Source organism: Mus musculus, chromosome 7 (assembly GCF_000001635.26).
Source record: "Mus musculus strain C57BL/6J chromosome 7, GRCm38.p6 C57BL/6J".
Classification (NCBI taxonomy): domain Eukaryota; kingdom Metazoa; phylum Chordata; class Mammalia; order Rodentia; family Muridae; genus Mus; species Mus musculus.
In genome coordinates this window covers 140905705-140930635 of record NC_000073.6, presented here as the reverse complement: position 1 = coordinate 140930635, position 24931 = coordinate 140905705, and the positions used below count along the sequence as shown (strand labels likewise).

At 48.5% G+C, this 24931-nt stretch overlaps 1 protein-coding gene and 1 long non-coding RNA gene across 3 annotated transcripts; both read right to left on the bottom strand.

The window, feature by feature from the left end:
- Positions 1–1443: 1443 nt before the first annotated feature.
- On the bottom strand, positions 1444–9734 carry Nlrp6 (NLR family, pyrin domain containing 6). 2 transcript variants are annotated; one of them, NM_133946.2, is made up of 8 exons: positions 9550–9734; positions 8724–8995; positions 8443–8478; positions 6480–8226; positions 5428–5520; positions 4051–4221; positions 3807–3974; positions 1444–3207 (listed from the first exon to the last, which is right to left on the bottom strand). In NM_133946.2, the coding sequence occupies exons 1-8, from the start codon at positions 9576–9578 to the stop codon at positions 3114–3116; spliced, it is 2610 nt and encodes an 869-aa protein (NP_598707.2). In that variant the 5' UTR covers positions 9579–9734; the 3' UTR covers positions 1444–3113. The 2 variants fall into 2 exon arrangements, with proteins under 2 accessions (NP_598707.2, XP_006536212.1); XM_006536149.4 differs by lacking the exon at positions 9550–9734 and having other exon boundaries at positions 1447–3207; positions 8724–9129.
- A 12918-nt stretch (positions 9735–22652) lies between these two features.
- BC024386 (cDNA sequence BC023486) lies at positions 22653–24615 on the bottom strand. Its single transcript, NR_015583.2, has 3 exons — positions 23285–24615; positions 22931–23079; positions 22653–22845 (listed from the first exon to the last, which is right to left on the bottom strand). It is a non-coding gene; the product is annotated as a cDNA sequence BC023486 (long non-coding RNA).
- Between the last annotated feature and the right edge of the window lie 316 nt (positions 24616–24931).

Below are 24931 nucleotides of genomic sequence, written 5' to 3'. Positions count from 1 at the left end.
TGTAGCACTTCATGTAGTTGAACAAGAAGGATGCACGTGTAAAGGGGGTCATGACTTCTTTTTTATAATTTTTAATTTTTATTTAGTATGAACGGATTTTTTGCCTGCACATATGTCTGTGCACCATGTGTGTGCCTGGTGCCTACAGAGGAGAGAGAGAGAGGGGGGGAGAGAGAGAGAGAGAGAGAGAGAGAGAGAACTCTGGATCATATGGAAAAAGAGTTACAGGCAGATGTGAAATGCCATCTGGGTGCCGAGAATTGAACCTGGGTCCTCTGGGATAGCAGCAAATATTCCTACCTGCTGAGCCATCTCTCTGGTCCTAGGGATCATGAATTCTTACTCAGTAGTTTCAGAGAGACACCATGGCTGGGCAACATGTGGCAAGGAATTCCCTACAAAGGGACAGCGAGAGACCATTGTGTGAAGCTATAAAAGTGAGGCCTGGGTTGCAGGGGAGATCTCAAGATGTTGGCGATCTAAAGTTGAGAGACATCTGCCAAGGAGAGCTGCATACAGCGAGTCTAACCAGCCCAACGGAGAGACACATGCTGCAGGCAACAAAACCGGAGGGGCAAAACAATGTTTTTTGTTTTTTGGGTTTTTTTTTTTTTTTGGTTTTTCGAGACAGGGTTTCTCTGTGTAGCCCTGGCTGTCCTGGAGCTCACTTTGTAGACCAGGCTGGCCTCAAAACTCAGAAATCTGCCTGCCTTTGCCTCCTGAGTGCTGGGATTAAAGGCGTGCGCCACCACGCCGGGCCTCAAAACAATTTAAGTTCCTTAAAACTTTAGTCCCAGAGACTGAATTTTGAGCTACAGGATTGGATGTTTTCCCTGCTGAGTGATGGTTTTGTTTTGGCCTAATATTTTGTCACTAGGCCAGATTCTTTCCTCTTGCAATAGTAAGGTGTCTTCTGTGCCATTCTATGTCAGAAGTTTGTAATTTGCTTTTTGCTTTTGCAGGGGATTAATTAAGAGATTGCCTTGAGTCTCAGAAGAGACTTTGGACTTTTAGACAGTGGTGAGACTATGAAGGACTATGGAGCCTTTTGAAGTTGGACTAAATGCATTTCACACAATAATGTGTTTAAGGGGGCCAGGGAGTGGAACATCGTGGTTTGAATGAAGAGTGTCGTGGTGTTGCCTGAGGTAGGCTTAGGAGGGGCATCCTTGATGAAACAGTATGGAGGAAGGATTTGGGAGATTGCGTTCTTTCTCTACTCTCAGTTTCTTCTCTCTGCTTCATGTTTGCCTTTGACGATGTGAGCTCTCGGCTTCCTGTTCCTGCGGCCAAGCCTGCCAACTGCCACCCTGCTTTCCCATTAAGGATTCTTACCCTTCTGGAGCCACGAGGTGCTTTTAATGACAGATGTCCCATGTGGGCTTGCATATTTGTATTAGTTACTGTTCTACTGCAGTGAGGAGGCACCATGACCAAGACAGGTTATAGAAGAAAACATTTAATTGGGCCTTGCTTAGACTTTCTGAGGATCAGTCCATGGTCATCATGGCGAGTAGCGAGTAGTACAGCAGCAGGCATGGCGCTGGAGCTGGAGCTGAGACCTCGCTTCTGATCTGCAAGTCCGAGGTAGACAGAAAGCAAGGGTGGGCCTGGCATAGGCTTTTGGCAGCTCAACGTCTGCCCTAGCTCCAATGACATGTCTCCAACAGCACACTTTCTAATCCTTCCCAAACAGTTCCACCAACTGGGGAAGTAGGCGTTCAACTATTTGAGCCTATGGGGGTGGGGGTGGGGCTTCTCATTCAAACTACCAAAATATTTGCACCCTTGATTTTCAGTTGATGGCACTGTTTGGGGGTGGCTTAGAGGGTATGGCTTGCTTAGAGAAAGTATGTCACTGGAGGTGGCTTTGAGAGCTTGAAGACATGTCCATTCCCAGTTCATTCTTTGCTCTGTGCCTGCAACGCAAGATGTGAACCCTCAGCTTCTGCTCCAGCTGTCTTGTTACCTCACTTCTCAGCCATGCTGACCGCTTATCCCTCGGAACTGTCAGCTAAAGGCCACTCTGGATTCTGTGAGTTGCTCCGGGTCACGGTATCTTATCACAGCCATGGAAAAGTAACAGAGACAGGAGGTTTGGAAGGATGAAGGGATGCATTTATTGCAATGGTGCGATGGTGGAGGGAATTTCCCCTGGGAAGTAAAGGGGCTCACTGCAGAGTGCTCTGAGCCAGCAGTGCTGGGCTCAGGCTTTCTGAGGATCTGTCCATGGTCATCATAAGACTCAAGTCTGGGGTATTCAGGGCTCGCCCCAGCTCTGAAGGCCAAGCCTTTCTTGAAGACTTTCTGTGCTCAGGCCAGTAGGCCAACCCTGTTTCTTCAGTGGAGGACTGCGGATTTAAACCTTGGCTTGTATTTGTGCTTATAGGGAAGATGATGTTAACACCTACTTTGGTACCTTGACAAGTGTTACAGAGATCAACAAAAGGGAATCCAAAAGAAAATTTATTATGTTGGGAGAGATTCACTGTGCTGTGCCAGCTCCCACCATCAGTGGAAGCTGTCACTCTTCTGGCTCCTTCCCTGTATCTCTCAGGCAGCAAGTGGATCCCTCCGGACTAAAGGCCTAAGGTTTCAGGGACAGCATCCTCCCAAAAGCCAACGCCCAAAATTCCAGATGGCAATAGTGATCCACCTATCTCCTGCCTACAGAGGGCAGAACTCTGGGAACCTATGTTCACCCATATGACAGCTGGGGGCCAGATCACACATGAGTGACAACATTCAGCAACACGCTCAGCTGCTGAATGCTTCTATTACTGTTGGGATATCGTCAAGGGACAGAATGGTAGGCTCAGAAAGGAAGGCATTGCTGGTTGTGGGACTGAGGGAAGACCAACCGCAGAGTGTCCAGGGCAGGGCACGTGCCAGGTCTATCCAGGAGCTATCAAGGGCCTGTATCTACCTGGGTCTTTTGCTTGCCCTTCTGTGGCTTGAAAGACTTGCCTGGAGGGAGAAGCTGGCATCTTCTTGCTTTTGAATGGGGAGGTCATATTCAGAGGGACTTTGGGCTACAGCATCTTTCATCGTGTTCTGGACTCCGGAGCTTCAGAAGACACTGCCTCACCCTTCCGAGGCCGGTGAGGTGTGCCTTATTTTGAATATATGATGGACAGATCTGGCTTTGATGTCTTCACAGCTTGAAGATCCCTCAGTGAGTTCTCACTCAGCTCCACAGAGGTCAGACTGCAGCCACATGCGAAAGACAGAAGGGACAAGGGTCGATCAGGGGCAAAGGCCAATCGGCTGGGGAAGGGGGGGGAACCCAGGGCTGGAGGTGAGAGTGTCTTGGTTGGAGCTGTCTGATTAGGATTTGACAAGTACCAGAAGACAGTCAGTTGGAATCTATTAAAAGTGGAGGCTCACAGGGCAGTGGTGGCACATGCCTTTTAATCCCAGCACTTGGGAGGCAGAGGCAGGTGGATTTCTGAGGCCAGCATGTTCCACAGACTGAGTTCCAGGACAGCCAGTGCTATACAGAGAAACCCTGTCTGGAAAAACCATACACACACACACACACACACACACACACACACACAAAAGTGGAGGCTCTTTGAGGGAATATAGGAGAGGGCTCAGACTGTCTCCACAGTTGAGGGATATTTGTTTGAGACCCAGAGCTTTGGATAGGCCTGCAGAAGGTAAGTCTTTATAGGCTGTGCACCCAGATTTGTGTGTGAGTTCGATCATGTTTGAGGTCTCACTCAGAGAGGACTCCTAAGCACCTGTTCCTACCTAGGGTTCACAGGCTATGTCCTCAGTGCCATGCCTCCCCCTGCCTTTACCTGAGGGTCTTTAGGGAGCATTTAGGGTGCTTCAGGGCTGCACACAGAGGTTCCACAATGACGCCAGGCAGCTGACAGCCACTGAGGTCCAGAGTGGTCAGGACTGGGCTCTGCTGGAGCACGATGACCAAGTAATTGATCACCTCTTGGAGGTCAGGCAGCTGCATCCTGTGGGGAAGAGCTGACCTCAGAGGTTGCTGGAGGTATGGTTCCCCACCCCCATCCCTTCAAAACCAGGCCTCACCTGAGTGTCTTCACCTGGCACTTGGGCCAAGCCAGGCCTTCGCACAGTAAACGCAGGCCTGTGTTGGTGAGCCGGCTCTGGAGGAGGCCCAACTCCCTTAGGGCAGGAGCTACCTTCAGGGCCTCGGAAAGGTCTCGGCAAACTGCATCAGGGAGTCTGCAGTGTGACAAGCTGTGGGCAAGAAGCATGTAGATTGGTTGCAAGACTGGTTACTTCTCTACCTCCAGCAGAAAAAAACTACCTGTTCTCTGGTAGCCTGATGTTCAGTGTAGAAATCTACAGTTTTCAAAATTTGGTTTGGATGGGCTGTCGTTCCCAGTGGCTGAGCAGTCGTCCCCAGTGGCTGATCTGTCATCCCCAACAGCTGAGCAGTCATCCCCAATAGCTGAGCAGTCATCCCAGTGGCTTGAACAGTCATCACCAAGAGCTGAGCAATCATCCCAGTGGCTGAGCTGTCATCCCAGTGACTGAGCTGTCATCCCCAGTGGCTGAGCAGTCATCTCCAGTGGCTAAGCAGTCATCCCCAATAGCTGAGCAGTCATCCCCAATAGCTGAGCAGTCATCCCTAATAGCTGAGCAGTTATCCCCAGTGGCTGATCAATCATCCCCAGTGGCTTGAGCTGTCATCCCCAGTGGCTGAACCACTCTGCTGTTTCTGACTTATTTATTTATTTATTTATTTTTCCTATTACAAATCATGACGGGAGCCCCTCTGTGTACCTGGTTTTCTGGTAGAATTCCTGGGCCAGATGTGACTGTCTTTTTGGCTCCTTTTGTTTCATTTTCATGTTGCTGGACCCTGACTCCCACGAAGCCAGTTTTCCTCCTCGTCCTCTATTGATGTATGCCTGACTATCTGCTTCACCATGGCCTGCCTCTATCAGTTCCTATAACTCTTCTTACTCTCTGAATGCTGGTGATAGCTAACAGTAATATAAACCTAGCATATCCTAAGAACTCTACCCGTGAAGCTTCAGTAAGTCTTATAGCAGTCCTCTGAGCTCGGATCAGCTGGGTATCTTACAGGGAGGAAACCAACACATGGGCAGGCTGACTTGCTGAAAGGCACAGAGAGGCAGGGTACACCAGCTGCTGATCTCCCTGAACACTTTCCTGCAGAGGGATGCCCAGGCAGTGTCCATCAGCACTTGGCAGCTGCCTTCAGAAGAAAACCACTGTTGCTTTCTCGGTCGGTCCCCAAAGGCTGTGCTGCACTCTGACTCCCACGAGGTCTAGCACCAGTCCTTCCCTTGCAGCCCCTAATAGTGGTGGAACCCAGGTAGGCCTATGTCCTAAGCCTTCCCTAGAAGGCAAATTCTGTCTCTGTACAGGCCATCCCGGTGTAAATCCCTTCCATGCAGGAGAACAGTGACTCACATCAGAACACTCAGATGACATTTCGGGGTAGTCATTGTCTCACAGAGTGGACGCAGCAAGGAGACTGGGGGTTGTTTCTTGGTGCTTTGAGAGCTGTAGAGAGAAAGAACAAGGTTGGTGCCTGTAACGCTCCTTCCAGGCCTTTCCTTCCTACCTAAGGTCCTGAGGTTCTAGAACTATCATTTATCCCACATCCCTTGCATCCTTTGCATCCCCTCCCCAACAAATTTGAACAAAACCCAAGTGTGGGCTGCAGGTCCCTAGGACCAGGTCCTGCCGTTATCCTGGTGTATACTCTCAACAGTAGGTGAGCCTTGGGCAAGTATTGAGTAGAGCTGAATTCATAGAAAGCAAATGCCCATGTTGGCGTAGGGACCTAGGATCAGGTGGAGGATGGGCAGGGAAGAGGATATGAAATAGTGTGATCAATGAGGGTACCTTGGGGCCAGTAGTTGGACCCAAGTGGTGGAGCCAGAGTGGGCTTTGAAGACAGACAGCAAATAGTGTTGGGATGGAGGGAACAGCAGGTACAAGGCTCAGCAAATAGAGGACATGGCATATTCCAGAATGTATGAGAAAGTGCATCAGAGATGGGGCTAGGCTGCTTCATGGAACTATATTGGCGGAGCTTGGAGGGTTGCCTTGATCTGGATGGTTCAAAGTTGTCATGGTGGGCTGGAGAGATGGCTCAGTGGTTAAGAGCACCGACTGCTCTTCCAGAGGTCCTGAGTTCAATTCCCAGCAACTACATGGTGGCTCACAACCATCTGTAATAGGGTCTGATGCTCTCTTCTGGTGTGTCTGAAGACAGCTACAATGTACTCATTCACATTAAATAAATAAATAAATAAACAAACAAAATTTTTAAAAATGTGGTCATGGTGAGGTCACTTGATGAGGAATAGAGACAGCTGCCTTGCAAGGAATGGGTAAAGCAGTCCTGAGGTCCGCTCCGCCATTGGGGTTATCAGGTGTGGACCGCTTCCCAGCCTAATAATCAGTGTGTAGACACAAATAGCACCCGTGAGGACAACCTTACCCTCTAGACTCACCCCTTCAGCCGCTTCACCAGGCTCTTCTTCTTCTTCTTCTTCTCCTTTGCCGCCACCAGCCCACAGCTCACCAGTCTCAGAGCCTGGCCATCTGGGCAGCACTGCACGCAGTAATTCAGAACTTCAAGGTCCATGCGGGTCAACCTGACTCGCTCCAGTACTATCTCTGGAAGGCTGCTGAGAGCCTGTCGAACAAAATCCTCCTCCTGTGTCTCATACAGGCAGTACAGCAGCTCCAGTCCAAAATTGAGGTCCTCCTCTTCCTCCTCCTCCTCCTCTGCGTCCTCGATGTCCTCCAGCTCAGCAGTCTTTTTTGCCCCTACTGGTGGCCCCTTGGGGTGGCTCTGTCCTTGTACCCACCGCAGGGTGTCCTTTTTCACATGATCTGGCACCACACAGCCAAAATGGTTTCCAATGTCACGAAGCCCCTCTGTATTTAGCAGGCCAAAGAGGAATCGGGTGGTCAGTGCAAGATGACCACGTAGCTCCGCGTCAGAGTTCAGGAGCTTCTGCACACCGCCTGCGGGCGTCCCCGGAGTTCGCTCAGCTTCTAGTAGGTATGACAATGCAGCCAAGAACTCCTGGAAGCTCTGGTCAATGAACTGGTAGGTGACCTCAGTTTTTAGCACTCCTGGTATCTCTTTCTTGTTGAGAAATATTGTCTGAACTTGGGAACCCCGAAGCTTCAATTTCTCCAGGTCCTCTTCTGAGAATTGTGCTTTATGATGATCCAGGATGCCCTCCCTGGCCAGGCGACACAGCGTTCTCAGCTCTCCCTGAACCCGGGGTCCATTGGTGCCTGCAGACTTCAGCATGCTGGTGATGAAGAGCAGGTACACAGAAGTAGTGGTCTTGGAGGTACGAGAGAGATCCCGGCCCAGCTCTAGCTGCTGCTGCAGCACTGTGCACACGATCCAGCACACGAAGGGCACAAAGCACAGTGCAAACAGCGTCTCGTTCTCTTTCACGAAGCGGTAAGCGCGCTCTGCCTTCCTCTCGTCCCGGAAGAACTTGAAGAAATACTTTTTTTTGTCTTTGTCTGAGAAGCCGCGTATTTCTGCGCACTGTGGCGAGCACAATCTGCCCTGCAGCCTCCCTGTAGCGGCATGGCGTGTAGTCACTAGCAAGCGAGCTCCTGGTAACAGCTCCTGGCTCAGCAGCCCGCTCAGCACTCTCAAGCCACTTGTAGCCTCCAAAGGGTCTTTGCAGGGAGTGGCCTCTGAGGATGGTAAAGTAGGCAGCTCGTCTGCACCGTCCAGGATGAACAGTAGGCGATTGGGTTGCGCCAGTATCCGCTTCACTGGCCAAGCGCGGTCCGGGCACTGGTCCAGCACCAGGTCCGCCAAGCTGCGCTTTCCCGGCCGCTCCAGCAGCTCGCCGCACGGCATGAAGAAGGCAAAGTCCACCTGGCTGTGGTATAGCTTACCTGCTGCCCAGTCATAGAGGATTTTCTTGGCGGCCATGGTTTTGCCGATGCCTGCCGGGCCCTGCAGCACCACGGTCAGCGGCTGCGAGCTCTCTTCATCATTTCCCCGGAAGAGCCGATTAAAAGTGTGCGTGTCCGAGCGCCGAGCGCGTTCGGGCTCCGGCTCCCCCAACGGCCCCAGCAGCTCGTCCTCCACAGCGCCGGTCCCCGGAGCGATGAGCAGCTTGGTGAAGCGCTTGTTGATCTTCACAGAGCGAGCATTCCTCTCCTTCACCTTAGCATGCTGTCGTAGCACGTGCTCGCGGTACTTCTTCTTGAACGCTGGAAGGCGTAAGATCGCGAAAGACAGGGATGGGCTTGCCGCCACTATGGAATCACCCCCCTGCCTGTCTAAATCTGGGCTCCCTTTCCTCTAGTATGCTATAGCTTCCTTCTCCAGCCATCTCACACCCAAGGATCCCCAAGCAGCGTCCAGGAAACTTGGGCTCTATAAGGAGTCCAATAGGACGTTTCACCTGTGTGCCCGACCGAACATACCTGACACGGAGAGAAGCACCGAGGTGGGGCCGAGCTCTGGAAGGCAAACCCGACATGAGGCTCTCTGAGCATGAGAGATGGGGCAAGGCATTTCCATGGGAGCTTATGGAACTACCAGCCCCCGCCCCCCCCTCTCCCCCGCGAATGAAACTTTGGGCTGGTTTCCGGGAAGGAGAGTCTCAGGAAGTGGTAGAGTGGACAAAGTTGATCTTCCCAAGGAGAGCAGGGAGGATCAAGGGCGAGCCACCGGATCCAGCCCCATCCTACTCTGCCCAGCTTACTCTGTAGCTGCTGTTGCTTAAGTCGCGAGGCCACATCTCGAATATCCGACCTCTTCAGGACCTGCCGGGTCATTTCTACAGCTGGCACTGGCTCATAGAACTCAATGAGCTTGTCGACAAGGTCCACAGCGTCTGAGCGCTCCAGTCGCCCCCACGGGATGCTGCGGCCATCCAGGGGCGCATCCCTTAGCTTGTGGCGGAAGCGCTTCAGCTGCTCCTGGCTCAGCTCCTCCAGTGTAGCCATAAGCAGCTCCCTTGCCACTGCATCCACGCTGGGGATGAGAAGGGTTATCATCACTGATGCGACCTGAATAGGACCTGTCCCTGAACCTCCAAAGCACCCCGGGTCACACATTGCACATTCTCCACATGGAGCCCCAGGGCAATACATTGTAGAGACCCACAGGGTGTTCCAAGGCTTCACCTCAAATTACTGACTGTGGTGAAGTGGATCACTCCATGGTTAGTCTTTCTGCGTCTTTCCTTTCTGGCCACACGAGATAAAGCCAGTTAGCTTCCCTACGTGGGTCTGTGCTCTCCCTTGTCACATCCTCTGAAAGGGCTCCAGCTCTGCTCAACTGAGACAGGCCAGGCCCTGGTAGGCTTCCTGAATTCTCTACTCCAAACTCATACATAGCACACTTTGGTGAGTCTTTTCTGGACCACCTACACCAGGGACTGAGTCTGAGTTCCTTGTGGGGAGCAGACTCATAAATGCCCTGGTTTGCAGGGTGGACATAGAAGATGGGCTTGAAATTCCAGTACAAGACCTGCTCTAGAGGTGAGCCCAGTTAACTTGAAAGTTCTCTCTGGAAACCACACTCACCTGGAGCAGGAGGCTCCAGCGGCATCCATGGAGTCTTATCTCAGGATCTAACTCTCAGATGCAGAAGCTGGGAGCAGAGGTGATCCTTTCTGGGCTAAACTGGTCTCATTCTGGGTGTGAGGGTGTTTCTCAGTCTTGTTCATTCTGGCTCAGCTGGACTCTTGCTGACAGTCAAGAGGCTCCCAAGTTAAGCACGGGTTGTAACATCATATATGTGCTGGACTGCGACCTTTGGTTTTCTTCTATTTTATTCTATCAATACTCCTCCTCCTGGGTGTGGCATCCTATGCAGCTGTGAGGTGGTTCAGATTAAATAGCTGACTCACAACCAGGTCTTCAGAAATGGCCTTAAGGTGCTTTAAATTTTGCACACAAGGCGTGAAAATCAAGAGGGCAGGGGCCTGTGGGCAGGGATAAGGGTGGAGAGAGAAAAAGAACCAGGTCCTCAGCTCTGCAGTCAGTTAATCCTCCCACACCCAGCTCTAGGGCAGAGATCGGATGTTTCTGACCCTAGGCCCTGCAAGTGACTGCAGGGATATGGAGTTTCACTGTGTGGCTGGCACGGACGTGTGTAAAGGCACGTGTGCACACCTCCACATGGCTAAGTTAATGTTGTATTTAAGTGACTGTTTGTCGTAGACTAAATAAAGTCCATGAAGACACAGTTCACAGAGGCATGGATGTGTTTATTTATTTTTATAAATTCTGGAAAACAAGTCTTCTTTGTCTCCTTGTCATCATTATTGAAGGTAGAAAATGTGAGGCCAGGGCCAGTGAGATGGTTTATAGGGTAAAGGTGCTTGCCTGACAACTCGAGTTCTAACTCTGGAACCCACAGAAAAGTGGAAAGAGAAGAACTCCACAAAGTTGTCCTCTGACCTCCACACCCAATCTGTGGAATGCGTGCCACCGTGCTCTCAAATATCAAATGTTTCAAGGTGATAGTGATAGAGGGAGGCTGGAGAGATAGATAACACTTAGGGTTATCTGTCTCTCACAAAGAGACTGACTCTGGTTTCCTGATCCCACATGAAGTAGCTATCAACCACCTATGACTTCAGCTTCAGGATATCCAACTCTTATACAGGTGTGTGTGTGTGTGTGTGTGTGTGTGTGTGTAAAACACATACGTCTACATAAAAAGGAAGAAGGGAAGAAATACAAAGCCAAGCTGGTCTCGAGTACACTACTCAACATCTGTGTGACCTTGAACAGTTTGTTTAACCTCTATGCCTCTATTTCTTGTTCTTGAAGTAAAGCACGCACTCACAGAAGGTTGGAGAGATGGCTCAGCAGTTAAAACACTGACTGTTCTTCCAGGAGACCCAGGTTCAATGTCTAGCACCAGCACGGTGTGCAAAACTACCCGTAAGTCCAGTTCCAGGAGATGTGACACCTTCTTCTGCCTCTGCAGACACCGGGAATGCACAGGGTGCACAGACATCCATGCAAGCAAAATACACATAGACAGAAGATAAATTAAAAAGAAGAAGAAGAAGAAACGCTTATGGTATTCATATTACGTGGCGTGAAGTATAAGGTGTGGGGAGAGGGCTCTGTCTGTACAGCAGTTGCATTGTGAGTCTAGCATAAGCTTGAGGAACAGAGCTTCAATCCCCAGAACCCACTTTCTTTTTTTAAAGGCATGATAACCCACAAGGTATGGAGTGTCATGGTGACATTCGCTAGGTGGCTTTCCCACATTTTTCCTTAGAAGCCGTGTTTTCTGGTTTACAGAGAATGCTGGGTTTCTAAACCTGACTCAGTTCCAATTCTCTTTCACCTTCACCACCCTTACCACTGTCCTTCAAATGTTCTTTCCTGTTGTCAGAGAGACTGAGACTGCAGTCTTGAGACTAAAGGCCAGCACCGCTTTGGCTCTTGGGCATCTGCCACAGGATGTCTGGGACTTGGGACCCCAAGGTGGTGGCTAGACAACTCATCTGCTTTAGAGGAACCCTCTGAACTTCGTGCCCCATGCATTCTCAGGATTGCTGATAACAGCTGTGGAAAGACAGTTCAAGGAAACCCAACTGACTTTCTCCTGATCTCTGTGGGCACCAGGCACAGACATACAAATATGACCATACACATTAAATAATAATGATTTTAAAAAAGAAACTGGAAGAGCAAAGGCAAATTAAGTTCAAAGTAATTAGGGAAAAAAGAAAAGAATAAAAATCAGAACAGAAATCAATGAAACTGACAGTAAGAAATCAATAAAATCAAGCTGAAAAAAAAATCAAGCTGGCTCTTTGGGAATATCATAAAATCCTAGCCAAACAGAGGAGGAAAAAGGAGGTAAGATATAAGTTACTAGTATTAGAACTGGAAAGAGTTAATCACAATTGATTCCATGAATTAAAGACTATTCATTGAGCACTCTGAACAACTCTCTGTCTATAAATTTATCAAAACGTGCCATTCTCCTCCTCCTCCTTCTCCTCTTCCTCCTCCTCGTTCTCCTCTTCCTTTTCTTCTTTTTTCTCCTCTTCATCCTCTCCCTCTCCCTCCTCCTCCTCTCCTTCCTCCTCCTCCTTGTTTTGAGACAGGGCTCCACCATGAGCCCTGGTTGGTCTGAACCTTGCTATGTAGATCAGGCTGGCATTGAACACAAGAGATCCACCTATCTCTGCTCCCAAGGGCTGGAATTAAAGACAGGCACCACCAAGCCTGGCTGTGAGCCAGCGTTTTGAAGAATAAAATCTTCCAAACCCATACAAGAGGTGGTTTGATAAGATGTCCTCCATGGTTTTTACTTTGCACTGCTTAGCCCCATTTGGCTCTCCTCCCTCTTTAGGCAGGATACTTGAGGGAGGAAGTATGTCACCAGGGTTAGGTTTTAAGAACTATTCTGAGCTGGCTTTCTCTGCTTTGTTTATAATGTGAGCTCTTAGTTCCCAGCTTCAGCTGACATGTCTGCTACCTGCTGTCCCCAACATTATGGCTCCATTATGGATTCTCTCGAACCATATGCCCCTAATACATAATAAACCCTTTCTTCTGTAAGTTGCCTTGATCATGGTATTTTAGCACAGCAATGAAAAAGTTACTAATACAGCTTTTATCCATTGATAAACAAAATCAGGCAATACCTTGTAACTTTGCAAACATAAGCATGGGCTCCTATTGTTTCTGATGAATTCTGTGGAACATTTGAAGGAGAGAATAGAAGTCTCTAAATTCTGTGTGTGTGGAGGCGTGAGCCTTTAGTGCCAGCACTCAGAAGGTAAAGACAGGTAGATCTCTGTGACTTTGCAGCCAGCTTGGTCTACAGAGCAAGTTCTAAGACAGCTAGAGCTGTTACACAGAGAAATCCTGTCTCAAAAAACCAAACCAAACCAACCAAACAAAAACCAAGGCCATCACCACCACCAGCAACAAAAGAATTCTCTAAATATTAGAGAAGAAACGTTTCCTAAAGCAGCCAAGGGAGCCACTAATGCCTTAATGTGCAGGCGTAATAGAGATCTCAAGTCTAGTTAACCGTAGACCTCTATACCGTGGGAACACAGACACAGGTGCAGGTCTTCCGTTAAGTACCAATAAGTCGGGTCCACCTTGTGTAAATAAAGTATATACTACAATCAAGTTTTCCCCCTAACAACAAAGTAGGTCTCACATCAGATATCCATTAAGCCCATTGCATCCTGTGATGGCATCCACAGAGGCAGGAAGGAATTTGAGGCTGGACGCGTACTGTCAGTTTTGAGGAAGCTGAAAGATAAAAATGGAAAGTTTGAGGCTGGCCTTTGGTACATGGTAAAACTCTGTCCAAAACAAAGTGAAAACTTAACAAGTGTTCTTGACTTAAAAACAAACAAATAAATTTTTTTTTAGTAGAGTAAGTATAAAATGGAACTTCCTCAGCTTGGTGAAGAATATCTGGGAGACACCTATAGTTAACATCATGCTCAGTGTTAACAAACTGGAACATTCGCCTGTGAAACTGAAAGTAAGCAAAGGTTTGTCTCTGACCTTCACAGCACATAGTAAAACCCTGTCTTAAAACAGAAGGAGAGGAAGAGGAAGAAGAGGTAGAAGAGGAGGAGGAGGAGAGAGAAAGACAGACTTGTAGACAGTAAGACATGGTGGCGGGCCTGTGAGGAAATCCATGTTCTCACAAATTTCTGTTTGTTGTGGGAAATGGCCCAGCCATCTTAGATAATGATTTTCTAAAACTTTTCTTCAAATGTCAAAATGTTGTTGGGTGTGGTGGTGTATGCCTTTAATCCCATCTTAGGAGGTAGAGGGAAGAGGATCTCTCTGGGTTCAAAGTCAGACTGGTCTAGAGTTCCAAGCCAGCCAGGGCTCCAGAAGGGAGGGCTCAGCTCTCGGGATGTTCAACAGCAACCAAACCCACACGGAGTTCTTCACAGAAAGTGGTGTGTTTATATCTTGTAAGTTACATATTTGGAAAGATTTTTTTTTTTTTTTAGTTTTCGAGAAAGGGTGACTCTGTGTAATCCTGGCTGTCCTGGAACCCACACTGTAGACCACACTGGTCTCAAACTCAGAAATCTGCCTGCCTCTAGTTCCCAAGTGCTTGGATTAAAGGCGTGTGCCACCCCTGCCCAGTGAAAGATTTTAAAACAGAGAATCAGCTTTGTATTGTGTTAACAAAAGAGATTTAGTCAAAAAGCCTAAGGTCCATGTTGTCGCCGAGACTCCTCAGATTCTCCTTTCCTTCACTTCTGTGTTCTTTCCCTCAGCTGAGGCAGCCTTGGTGCGAAGGGCAGGGCTGTCTTCTGGTGAGGCTCCAGCACGAGAACCTCTGGGCTACCTGGTCTATCTGCTCTTGTGGTGCAGGTGAGGCTCCCATGTTGATGCTGACCAGGGCTTTTGCGAATAAGCCAGGCCAACGTGGCTGAGCATTGACCCTAGCTGTTACAGTTTCAATGTGGCTCCTTCCCTTTGAGTTCTGACGATGGAACCCAGAGCCTTGTGTGTGCTACCTGGAGTGTGCCACTGCTCACTGTACCTTTACCTCTTTTGCTTTGTTTTTTAAAAATTTACTTATTTACGTAATTTCAATGTAAATTACTTTAAATTTTAAAGTTTGCTTTAAGACAGGGCAAGGATCTCACCCTCTGCCCCTCACTGTCACACTACAAGATGAAGGTGGAGTAGATACAGGCACCTCGGAAAAGGAGGCCAGGGTGAGGATCTCTGGCTGTGGTGTTAGTGTCTGGATGCAGGGAGGGCCTCACCTCAGTGTGGTCTTAGCTTCCATGTTAGGATGAAGCAACTTGGCAGCAGGCGAGGCATGCTCTCGTGATGGTTTCAGAAGACTGTTTCCGGTCTGCAGTTACAGCCGGGCAGTGGTGGCGCACCCAGCACTTGGGAGGCAAAGGCAGGCAAATTTCTGAGTTTGAGGCCAGCCTGGTCTATAGAGTGAGTCCCAGGACAGCCAGGATTACACAGGGAAACCCCATCTCGAAAAAACCAAAACAATAAATATAACAAAACAAAACCGGTCTGCAGTTACATGAGGGTTTCCCATGATGAAATCCAGTGATCACAGAAGGCCTGGGGAGACTCAGTCACCAGGCAGCAGAACTACAGATCTGCAGCTGGACTGTCAGCTCAGCTCAGTGACAGTTCTGTCACCTGAGATTAAGCCAAACAATTGGGCCTGAGCAGAACAGGGTCAGGTACTAGCTGTGTCCATCTTGGGCAGCTCCCTGTTCTGGGGACCAAGCCTCAAGCCAGTAGAGAAAAAGGGAGGAGAGGGGCATGGCCACCTTTCCCTTTAGTGCACAAGCAAGATCCACACAGGTTGCTTCTGCTTGCCTTGGGACAGAATCACTCCTGGCCTACCAGACATGTGCCAGCCTAAATGTCACGAGGCTGGCTCCATCACAAACCTGTCTCTCAAAATGCCACATTTCTGACTCTTGTTGCTCTTGAACATACTCGATGGCCCCATGGATTCTACTCTGGGGAGTGCATGGGTTCTAGCCTGAGTGGTGCTGGAGGTGTGCTCCCCAGCTCAGGAGTAGAGTGCCGGTTTGAGAGGCAGCATCCTGGAGGTTGCTTCAGGGAGACCCACATATTCTGAATAGTCTCATGGAAAAGGTTATGACCTCCTCTAGAACCCTAGTCCAGTTTTCAGCCTTGGGGCACCGTGGTTCCTGCATCCAAGCATCTTTCAAGGCCAGAGAATGTCCCCTAAGAAAATCCTTGTCCTCAGAGCTCACTTTCATGTCTCCTCAGACTGTCTCTGTCCTCTCTCTGACCAGACAAGGGCTGCCAAGTAGCCTCAATGAGAGGACCTAATGTCTTCAGACAACCTTGGTCTGAGCTATAGCCCTGTGGTAAATCACTTGCCTAGCACACGCCTGGATTTGATCCTGTGAACCCTAGCATGGCTAAATGAGTAAATCAGTAAAAATGAGGTAAAATGAAGGACAACATTAGAAAGAAGGAACCCGTGCTTCAACCCTGATGGGCCTTGAGGATAGCACACTGAGGGCACAAACCAGATGCAGGACAAGTACTGTAGAGTTTATTCTAGAAGTTTCCTGGAATCCTCAGAGCTACAAAACAGAAACTGAGATTGGGTGCCAGGGGCTGGGAGGCTAGGTGTGGGGTGGGGCGGCACATGCTTAATGAGGACAGAGTTCAGCTTCTGAAGAGTTCTGAGGCAAGTTCTGAGGTGGATGGTGGCAATGGCCGCACTGCCCTGTGAATGCGCTTTCCTGACACTGTGCACTTAAATGTGAGCAAGATGGGAAAAGTGTGTTTTTATTATTTATTTGTGAGAGTGTTTGTGTGCCCATGTGAATGTGGTGGTGTGGGCACACATCCCACAGTGTGCATGCAGAGGTCAAAGGATAACTTGCAGGAGTTCGTTTTCTCTGTGTACACGTGAGTCCTGGGGACTGGATCCAGGTAATTAGGCCAAGTGGCCTTTACCCACGCAGCCATCTTGCTGGCTCAGAACCTTTTTATGTTTTGCTGGTTTAAAAAAAAAAATAAGAGAGGCGAGAAGAGATGGCTCAGCAGTTAAGTAAGAGCAATGGTTGCTCTTGCAGAGGACCCAGGTTCAGTTCCCAGAACCTGCATGGTGGCTTGCAACTGCCTATAACCCCAGCTCCAGGAGACCTGATGGTCTCCCCTGTCATCCAGGCATGGGTACACACACATACCTCACACCTAAACTCTTAAACTGAAAATAATTGAATCTTTTAAAAAATATGTAAGAGGTCATGGGTTTCATTATAGGATTCCTTTGTTTTTGCTGATATTCGTCTCTGCCTGCCCCATTCGGCTGCTCCTCCTTCACTGACTCTGCCTTTGTGTCACGTGGTCTGTTATTTTATTTTTACCCCACCCCCACCCCCATAATCTTCTCTTCCTTGGGATTGCTTTTCTCCCTCTCATGGTCCCCTTTCCAGTATCTTGACCTCTACTTTAGATTCCCTCATCACACACACACACAGACAAGTTAGAATCAGGATCCACAGAAGAGAAAACATGCAGTATTTGCTTTCTATTTTGTCTTTTTTTTTTTTTTTTTTTTTTTTGTCCAGAGCAGAGGACTGAACCTAGGGCCTTGCGCTTGCTCTACCACTGAGCTAAATCCCCAACCCCCAGTATTTGCTTTCCAAATCTGGGATACTTCAGATAATAATTTCCAGCTGTACATGTAGCTCCTTGGTAGACTGCATGCTGTACGTGCCCAAGACCCTGGATCCCGTCCCAAGCACTACCAATGAATAAAGAATACAAAAGGAGCATTACACACACAGTCTGGTAAATTATTAGCTTGGGTGTTCTCCCCAGTGCCCCTGTTGCATGTCTAACTGAAGGCTGAAACCAAGACCTTGGGTACAGTAATTGTGCTGTCCCACTGGGAGAACAGGGCCATAAAGTCAATTGTTATCACTTTCAGAGGGCAGGAGCAAGTCCATGCCTGCCTTTCACTTAGTGTAGGTTGGCAAGGACCCTGAACCCTCCTCAAGGCTGAATGTATAATCGCCATTGCCGCAAAGCACCTCCATCAACTGGCACTGTCTGTGGGTCAGGGTCATGGGAGGTGTTTGTTTTTAAGGGAGCCAGACTTGAAGCTTCTGAGAACAGACCTCCCTTGTTTGCCTTAGCAGGTGAACAGAAGAGAGCTTCCTTTAAAGTGCCCTGGGTCAGTCCCTTGCATGTCTTAGGGCAAAGGGTGGGAACAGGTAGCCTGGTAGCACCAGGGCAGAATGCCCTCAGGGTACACAGAGCCGAACCACCAGTCCCCATGTTATATACAGCAGGAATGAGGATCTCCGAGCTGCTAAAATTATGGGGACTCTTTTCTATTATACAGGGAGACCACCCCAAGGGACAAATGACAGCCTCCCCCTCATCACAGAGTTCAGTGTTCAGGGCCTCTGCCTTGTCCTCCACCCTCTGGGGTCTTGTGGGCATAGCAGTCCCCATCCCATCTCAGGATGGCACTCTAACTGCAGTGTGAAGGTGGCAGGCACACAGCCTTACACGTCTCTTCCCACCTTAAAGCTGTGTCTTCCCTTGTTCACCAAGGCGCTCCCTTCCTTCCTCTCTGCTTACACCCACCTCATCCCTAGAGCTCTCTGGCTCCTACACCCAAGTTTCCCTTCAATACTGCTGAGTGGGCAGCTAGATCTGACGTGGGGTTCTGCTGCTCATTGGCTGATCTGTGACTTGTGAGGTTCTCCTGACCTGCCTGGGCTGGAGTCATGGCAGTTCCTCTCTTTGATTGTGAGTTTGAAAGAAGGAACCCTGAAGCAGCTGAGATCTGTTCCTGAATGAAAGTGTCCTTCAGCCCACACCGTAGAAATCAGCTCAGCATAGACCAATGCCCCATGGCCAATATCTAAAACCACAGAACCCTTAGTAAAGAACACAGGAAGATCTTGTCTGGATTTGACAGTAAATTCTCAGACCCAGTATTAACAGCATTGGTAAATGGCCCATGAGAATCTCAGTAGATAAGAGTCCTAGTCACACAGCCTGAGCTGGATGCCCTAAAGCCACATAAGGTGTTTTTCTCCATCTCCCACACATGTGTGTGACATGAGGATGCACATTCATGTACATATAAATAGTAATAATAATAACTTTAAAATATGAGTTATCTGAACTGAAGTTATTGCTTGATAGTAAAGGGTCTCTGTGCTGATAAGAATTTAAGAATATGTTTTTACAATATTTTAACTGTAATTAGTGCCCACTGAACTATCTCCTCAGTGGGAGGATGCAATAAGGGAAGGAGAGTTCACCCTCAGCTACATAGCAAGTTCTAGGCTAGACCTGACTTCAGGAGACACTGTCTCAACACTAATAAATAGTGATGGTTTGAATGAGAATGGCCCCACAGGCTCATTTGCATGAATGTTTGGTCCCCAGTTGGGAGAACTGTTTGGAAAAGACTAGGAGGTGTGGCCTCCTTGGAGGAGGTGTGTCATGGACAGTGTGCTCCAGGGTTCCACAAGCCCACATCATTCCCAGTTAGTGCTTTCTTTTATCACCCCACCTCCCACCCCCTTGCCTGTAGATCAGATGTAAGGTCTTAGCTACTGCTCCAGAGCCATTCCTGCCTGCCTGCTGCCATGATCCCTGCCATGATGGTCATGGACTCTCTGAACTCCACGCAAGCCCCCCAACTAAACACTTTCTTTTATAAGTTGCCTTGGTCGTGGTGTTTTAACAGTAATAGAAGAATAACTGATACAGAGATGACATTTCATCAGAATAAAAATCACGGCACAGAAGAGGACACTGGAAAGACCAGAAAGCACAGGAGAAAAAGAAAACTTTGAATCTATCGACTCGCCATGAGATTAATACCCGGGAGACTTGAATAATGCCTCCCAGTCAGTATCAACCCCTCCCCCAACAACCCAACTTAAAAATGGGCGAAAGGAGATTGGAGAGATGGCTCAGGAGTTAATAGCACTTGTTCCTCTTGGAGAGGACCCAGGGTTGTTTCCCACATCCACGTCGTGGCTTACAACCACCTGTAACTTCAGTTCTAGAGGGGTCAATGCCCTCTTCTGGCCTCCAAGGGCACCAGGCATTCAATGCAGGACACTTGTGCACATTTGGATAAAACTCTTATACACTGTCTTAGTGAGAGTTTCTATTCCTGGGATAAAACACCATGACCAAAAACAACTTGGAGAAAAGAGTTTATTTCATCTTAAAACTGTCATGTCAGCCAGGCAGTGGTGGCACACGCCTTTAATCCCAACACTTGGAAGACAGAGGCAGGCAGATTTTTGAGTTCGAGGTCAGCCTGGTCTACAGAGTGAGTTCCAGGACAGCCAGGGCTACACAGAGAAACCCTGTCTCGAAAACACCAAAACCAAACCAAACAAACAAAAAAACCCTCTCAGGTCATTCTCTGCAACTGGGGAAGTCAGGGCAGGAGCTCAAAGCAGTAAGCCTTAGAGCAGAAGCCACCAAGGGATGCTTCTTGCTGGCCTGCTTCCCATGACTTGCTCAGCCTGCTCTTACAGCTCAGGGCTATCTGCCTAGGACTGGCATAATCCACCAAGGGCTGGGCCTTCCATCAATCCCAATCAAAAACTGGCCCACAGGCCAATCCAGAGGGGGAACATTTTTCTCAGTTGAGGTTCCCTCATTACAAATGATTCTAGTGGTGTGAAGTTGACAAAACACTAGCCTGCACATACACATAAGCAAGCAAACAATAAATAAAAATAAAAAGTGTTATTATTATTATTATTATTATTATTATTATTGTGTGTTTTGATTGTTTTGCCTACATGTAAGCCTGTGTACCTTGTGTGTTCCTGGTCCCCAAGAAAGCCAGGAGAGGGCTTCTGAACCTCTGGAACTGGAGTTTTAGACATTTTTGAGCAGAGAAATGGGTGCTGGAAATCAAAGTCAGGTCCTTTGGAAGAGTAGCTAGTACTCTTAATTGCTGAGCCATCTCTCTGGGCCCTAATGAAGTATTTTTAAAATGGAGACAAAGAAAAAGGCAACAGACTTTAATGGACACATCTACGGGAGGAAGAGCATCATTAAAAAAAATAAAACAGCAGGGCATGGTGATGTATGCCATGAATCTCATCACAGGGAGGCAGGGGGAAGGAGCCAGGGGCCAGGAGAAGGGGGGCAAGAGAAAATGGCAGGGGGAAGAGGCAGAGGCAGAAGCAGGCAGATCCCTGTGAGTCCAGCCTGATCTACACAGCCAGTTATAGAACATGCAAGGATACATAGAGAGACCTGGGTCTCAAAGTAAAATAATATAAAATAAAGTGCAAATAGGAAAAAAAAAAAAAAGATGTCAAACTCACAGAAACCAGATACAGCCACTGTGGTAAGTCTGTGATTGTTGAAAAGAAATGAAACTAGGAATTCGTATCCTTGTAGTTTCTGAGTGAGGAGCTACACTCACTGAATCCAAACTGTTTATCACAAAGGAACAGATTGTCAGATACGGTCAGAACCAACAGGGGGATATCGTTCAGCCTCAAAAGTCAAGGGATTCAGGGCAAACCTTGAGCGAGTCAAGGACAAAGGAGCAGACGTAGAAATCGATGACTCCCCAGAAGTGAAGCCCACAGAACAGACACACTCAGAGAGGAAGGTAGCACGAGGTTGAGATCAGAGGATCGCTTTGATTTAGAGGCCAGCCTGAGCTAAAGAGTGCATCTGAGGCCAGCCTAGGGTACATAGTAAGCTCTTGCCTCAAGCAAATGAACACCAAACCAACCAAACATCGACAACCAAAACCCACAAACAAACAAACAAACAACAGCATCAACCAAAACAAAACAAAATTCGGGCGTGACAGAAAGTCGCGAGAACCTGAAGCTATTACTTTATGGGTAAGGGGTTTCTGTTTGGGGTAATAAGAGTTTGATAAATAGTAGTGATGACTGAACAATATTTTGGGTGCAGTTAACGCCATTGAACTGCACACTTAAAATGGCAAAAGCAAGCTTCGTGCTTTCACCCTCACTAACACCGCCTCCATCCTCCCCCTGCCGTCCCCTCCCCCCTGCAAGCGCACTGGTGACCTCCACTCTATGGAATAGCATCTGTGTTTCTGCCCGTTTAGTCTATCAAGCCCTCTCAAACCGCTCTCCTGCAGTAATGCCTCTGTGCAGAGAGAGCTCTGTTTCCATCACTGTCACCGCAAGGACCTGTAGCTGTCCGTCACAGACTACGCCATCTGCGTGAACTTTGCGGAGCGCTCTCAGCCTTTGCGCCTGTACCCTGTGATTTGCCTTCTTCTGCAGCGCGCTGCGCGCCCTGCAGTTCCCCCAGCACTTGGGCACACACACTCCTGCACTCTGAACTCAGACTTCTTTGAACCCTGCCCACACTCCACGTTCTGCCGGTGATCTCCAAGGTCAGACAGGCTCCAAGGTTCGACAGCTCCTCCTGCTGGCTGCAGAAGAGAATTCCTGGGTCGCAGGCCCTCATTTTATGAGTCAGTATTCCTAGATATTTGCAGCGAAGAGGTGGGTTTCTCCTCCCTCCATAGTATCCTATTACTTCTGTTCCTCAAACAGACTCTAGCACCTCCTGACTCTTCCTTGGCTCATGCCTCAGCTAGCGCTTAGGGGGACAAGGTTGGAAACCTGGTTGTCCTGTCTTTTTCTCTTCAACCCTTTCCCTGAGCAAAACCCTGCCCCTCTCAGCTCTCCACTGCCCCTCCAGTTTTGCTTACAGGCACAGCCCCTGTGGGCTGTAGAAACAGAAGCTGTGTTGTTGCACAAGTGAGACGAGTGGTTGCAACAGTCAGGGGACGATGGATTTGCCCCTGCAACGTTTAACTTTGTTGTTTGTTAACAGAGTTTATTTGGCCTTATGGCTGGGAGCAGCGGCAAGACTGGCTGGCACGGTGGCAGGGGCAAGAAGCTGAGCCTGACACTTTAAATTAAAAGACGTTTTTAAAGATGGATTTATGGTTGTTTGGCCTGCATGTACTTGTGTGTACTGCATGTGTGCAGGGTGCCATCAGAGGTCATGCCATCATGCAGGTGCTGGGAACACAACCTGGGTCCTCTGCCAAAGCAAACAAGTGCGGTACCCACTTAAGCCATCTCTGCAGCCCAAAATGGAGACATTTCGAATCTTATAAGCAGTAGCTGTGTGTATCAGTTTTTTTTTTTTTTAAGATTTATTTATTTACTATATGTAAGTACACTGTATCTGTCTTCAGACACTCCAGAAGAGGGCGCCAGATCTCATTACAGTTGGTTGTGAGCCACCATGTGGTTGCAGGGATTTGAACTCCGGACCTTTGGAAGAGCAGACAGTGCTCTTAACCGCTGAGCCACTTCCTCAGCCCTGTATGTATCAGTATTAAGTATACATATAAAATAAGAAATTATCTTAATAAATGATATGAAAAGCTAACATAAGAAACCCGTACCATCGTTGTCTGATTCTGTGCGTGTCCAAGCCTGCCTCAGTCCTCCCCATGTTTGTCTGAGAATCCACTTTGAAACTCCCACGGATTGAAAAGTCTTTTGGAACTGTCTTAGAATCGCACTCACTAAGCCATGGTATAATCTGTGGGAACTGGCAGTGGTAAAGAAATCACATTTTTTAAAGTTCACGAACACAACTGTTTATGGCTTCATTAACTTTTCTCCGGAATATTTTGTGCATTTGTCACACGTCTTACAGCTGATATTTCTGATGCTCCAGCAGCTGCCATTGTTTTGCAGATTTGGATATTTATCTTATCCAAGAATGCCCTCAAGGTCATACTTAGAGCACTAACCTTTAGAGAGCGTCTGATGCACGAGATGAGTCATCACACATCGAATGCTCCTCCTGGCTGTGGGCACCGCTGGGCATTCAGGATGGGGCTCTGCTGTGTGCAGCATAACGTGTCAATGAGAATGGTGGCAACGGCAAGAAACCCCCGTCCTAACTCACAGCCTCTCTGTGTGCCGAAAACTGTCTTTAAAAACAAAACAAGGCCGGGCAGTGGTGGCGTTCGCCTTTGATTCCAGCGCTCTGGAGGCAGAAGAAGCAGATGGATCTTAGTGAGTTCGAGGCCAGCCTGGTCTACAGAGTGAGTTCCAGGACAGCCAAAGCTACACAGAAAAACCCTGTCTCAAAAAACAAAACAAAACAAAACAAGAACAAACCAACCAACAATCAAACAAACCCCCAACCTTTTCAAGATCCTTGAAGGATCTGAAGTATGAGAGATTCACTTGCTCATCTTGTTCTAGCACCTGGATCTAGTACCATCTGGAGGCACACATGGCCGGTCTTTTCACTGAGAGTCCCAGACAGCCTTACCAGTAAGGACATCCGTCAATATCCTGCTAGGAAATGGGGTTCAGACTAGTGTGCCAACAGCGAGGGCTCTGCTGGGAAGCGGACCTCAGGCTTGGGAGGCGAATACAGTCTGGCGGATACTGTGAATCACTCGGTGGACCCAAGGAGGGACCCAGCTTACCTGGATTTGGCTCTGGCCCACAGACACACAGATTTTGATAAGCACACCACGTCGATTCGCTGGGTGGGTGGCCACTTGTGCACAGGGACTGGTGTGCACGGCTGTGGAAGGCAGGATGCTCTGCCTCTCCAGTGCACAGTGCATCTGTGTTACGTCGGACACCATTTACCATGGCAAGCAGAAAGGGAGGATGGATGGGGCATCAGTGCAAAGTGAAAGGACAGAAAAGCTCCCCTTTTTACGGCTTATTCTCCCCAACTGTGTTAGTTCAGTCAGGAGTCTGCAGGGCCACAGAACTAGCGGGAGGAAGAGCGAGGAAGAGTGGGAGGAGGAAGGGGAAAAGAGAGAGGTAGGTTAATTTTAGAAACTGGATTCCTTGATTGTGGGGCTATGGGCACCCGAAGCCTGTCGGGGAAGCTGGCAGCTAGAGACCCAGGGCAGCACCAACTTTGCACCTGCCCCCGAAGTTGTCTGGAGGTAGAGTTCTTTCTTGCTCAAGGCTATGTCAGACTTTGTTTTACTCACGGCTTCAACTGGGCACAAGGACCACTCACATCATGTAAGGTTGTTTGCTTCACCAAAGCTCACCAACTTGCCTGTTAATTTCACCCCCAAAACAGTCTTGCAGAGACATCAAGAATAATGTTTGACCAAATAGCTTGACTTCAGAGTCCAGTCAAATTGACACATAAAGTTAACCATTACATTAACAAAACAGATGGGGTTTGAAGCAGGTCCATAGGGCACATGTCTGTGGAGTGAGCTCCAGTCAGTTTGTCCTTCATGAAAGGGAACCATAGCATACATGTACAAGGTTAGAAGTGCTGTGCTGAGAACCCCCACTAACAGGCTAATGACAGGCTGGGGATACGGTTACCAGAGACAGAAGGCACAGCGCTTATTAGATAACCCTGTAGCAGAATGAGATTACCAGAGCCAGACCTGGGCAGCTTATTA

Coding starts and splice junctions, on each gene's coding strand:
- Nlrp6 (XM_006536149.4), bottom strand. CDS start 9,114: ATGTATTGCCCTGGGGCTCCATGTGGAGAATGTGCAATGTGTGACCCG. Junction 8,227..8,442: donor GGTGCTTCTCTCCGTGTCAG/GTATGTTCGGTC, acceptor TACGCCTTCCAG/CGTTCAAGAAGAAGTACCGC. Junction 3,208..3,806: donor TGCTCCCTAAAGACCCTCAG/GTAAAGGCAGGG, acceptor ATGTGGCTGCAG/TCTGACCTCTGTGGAGCTGA.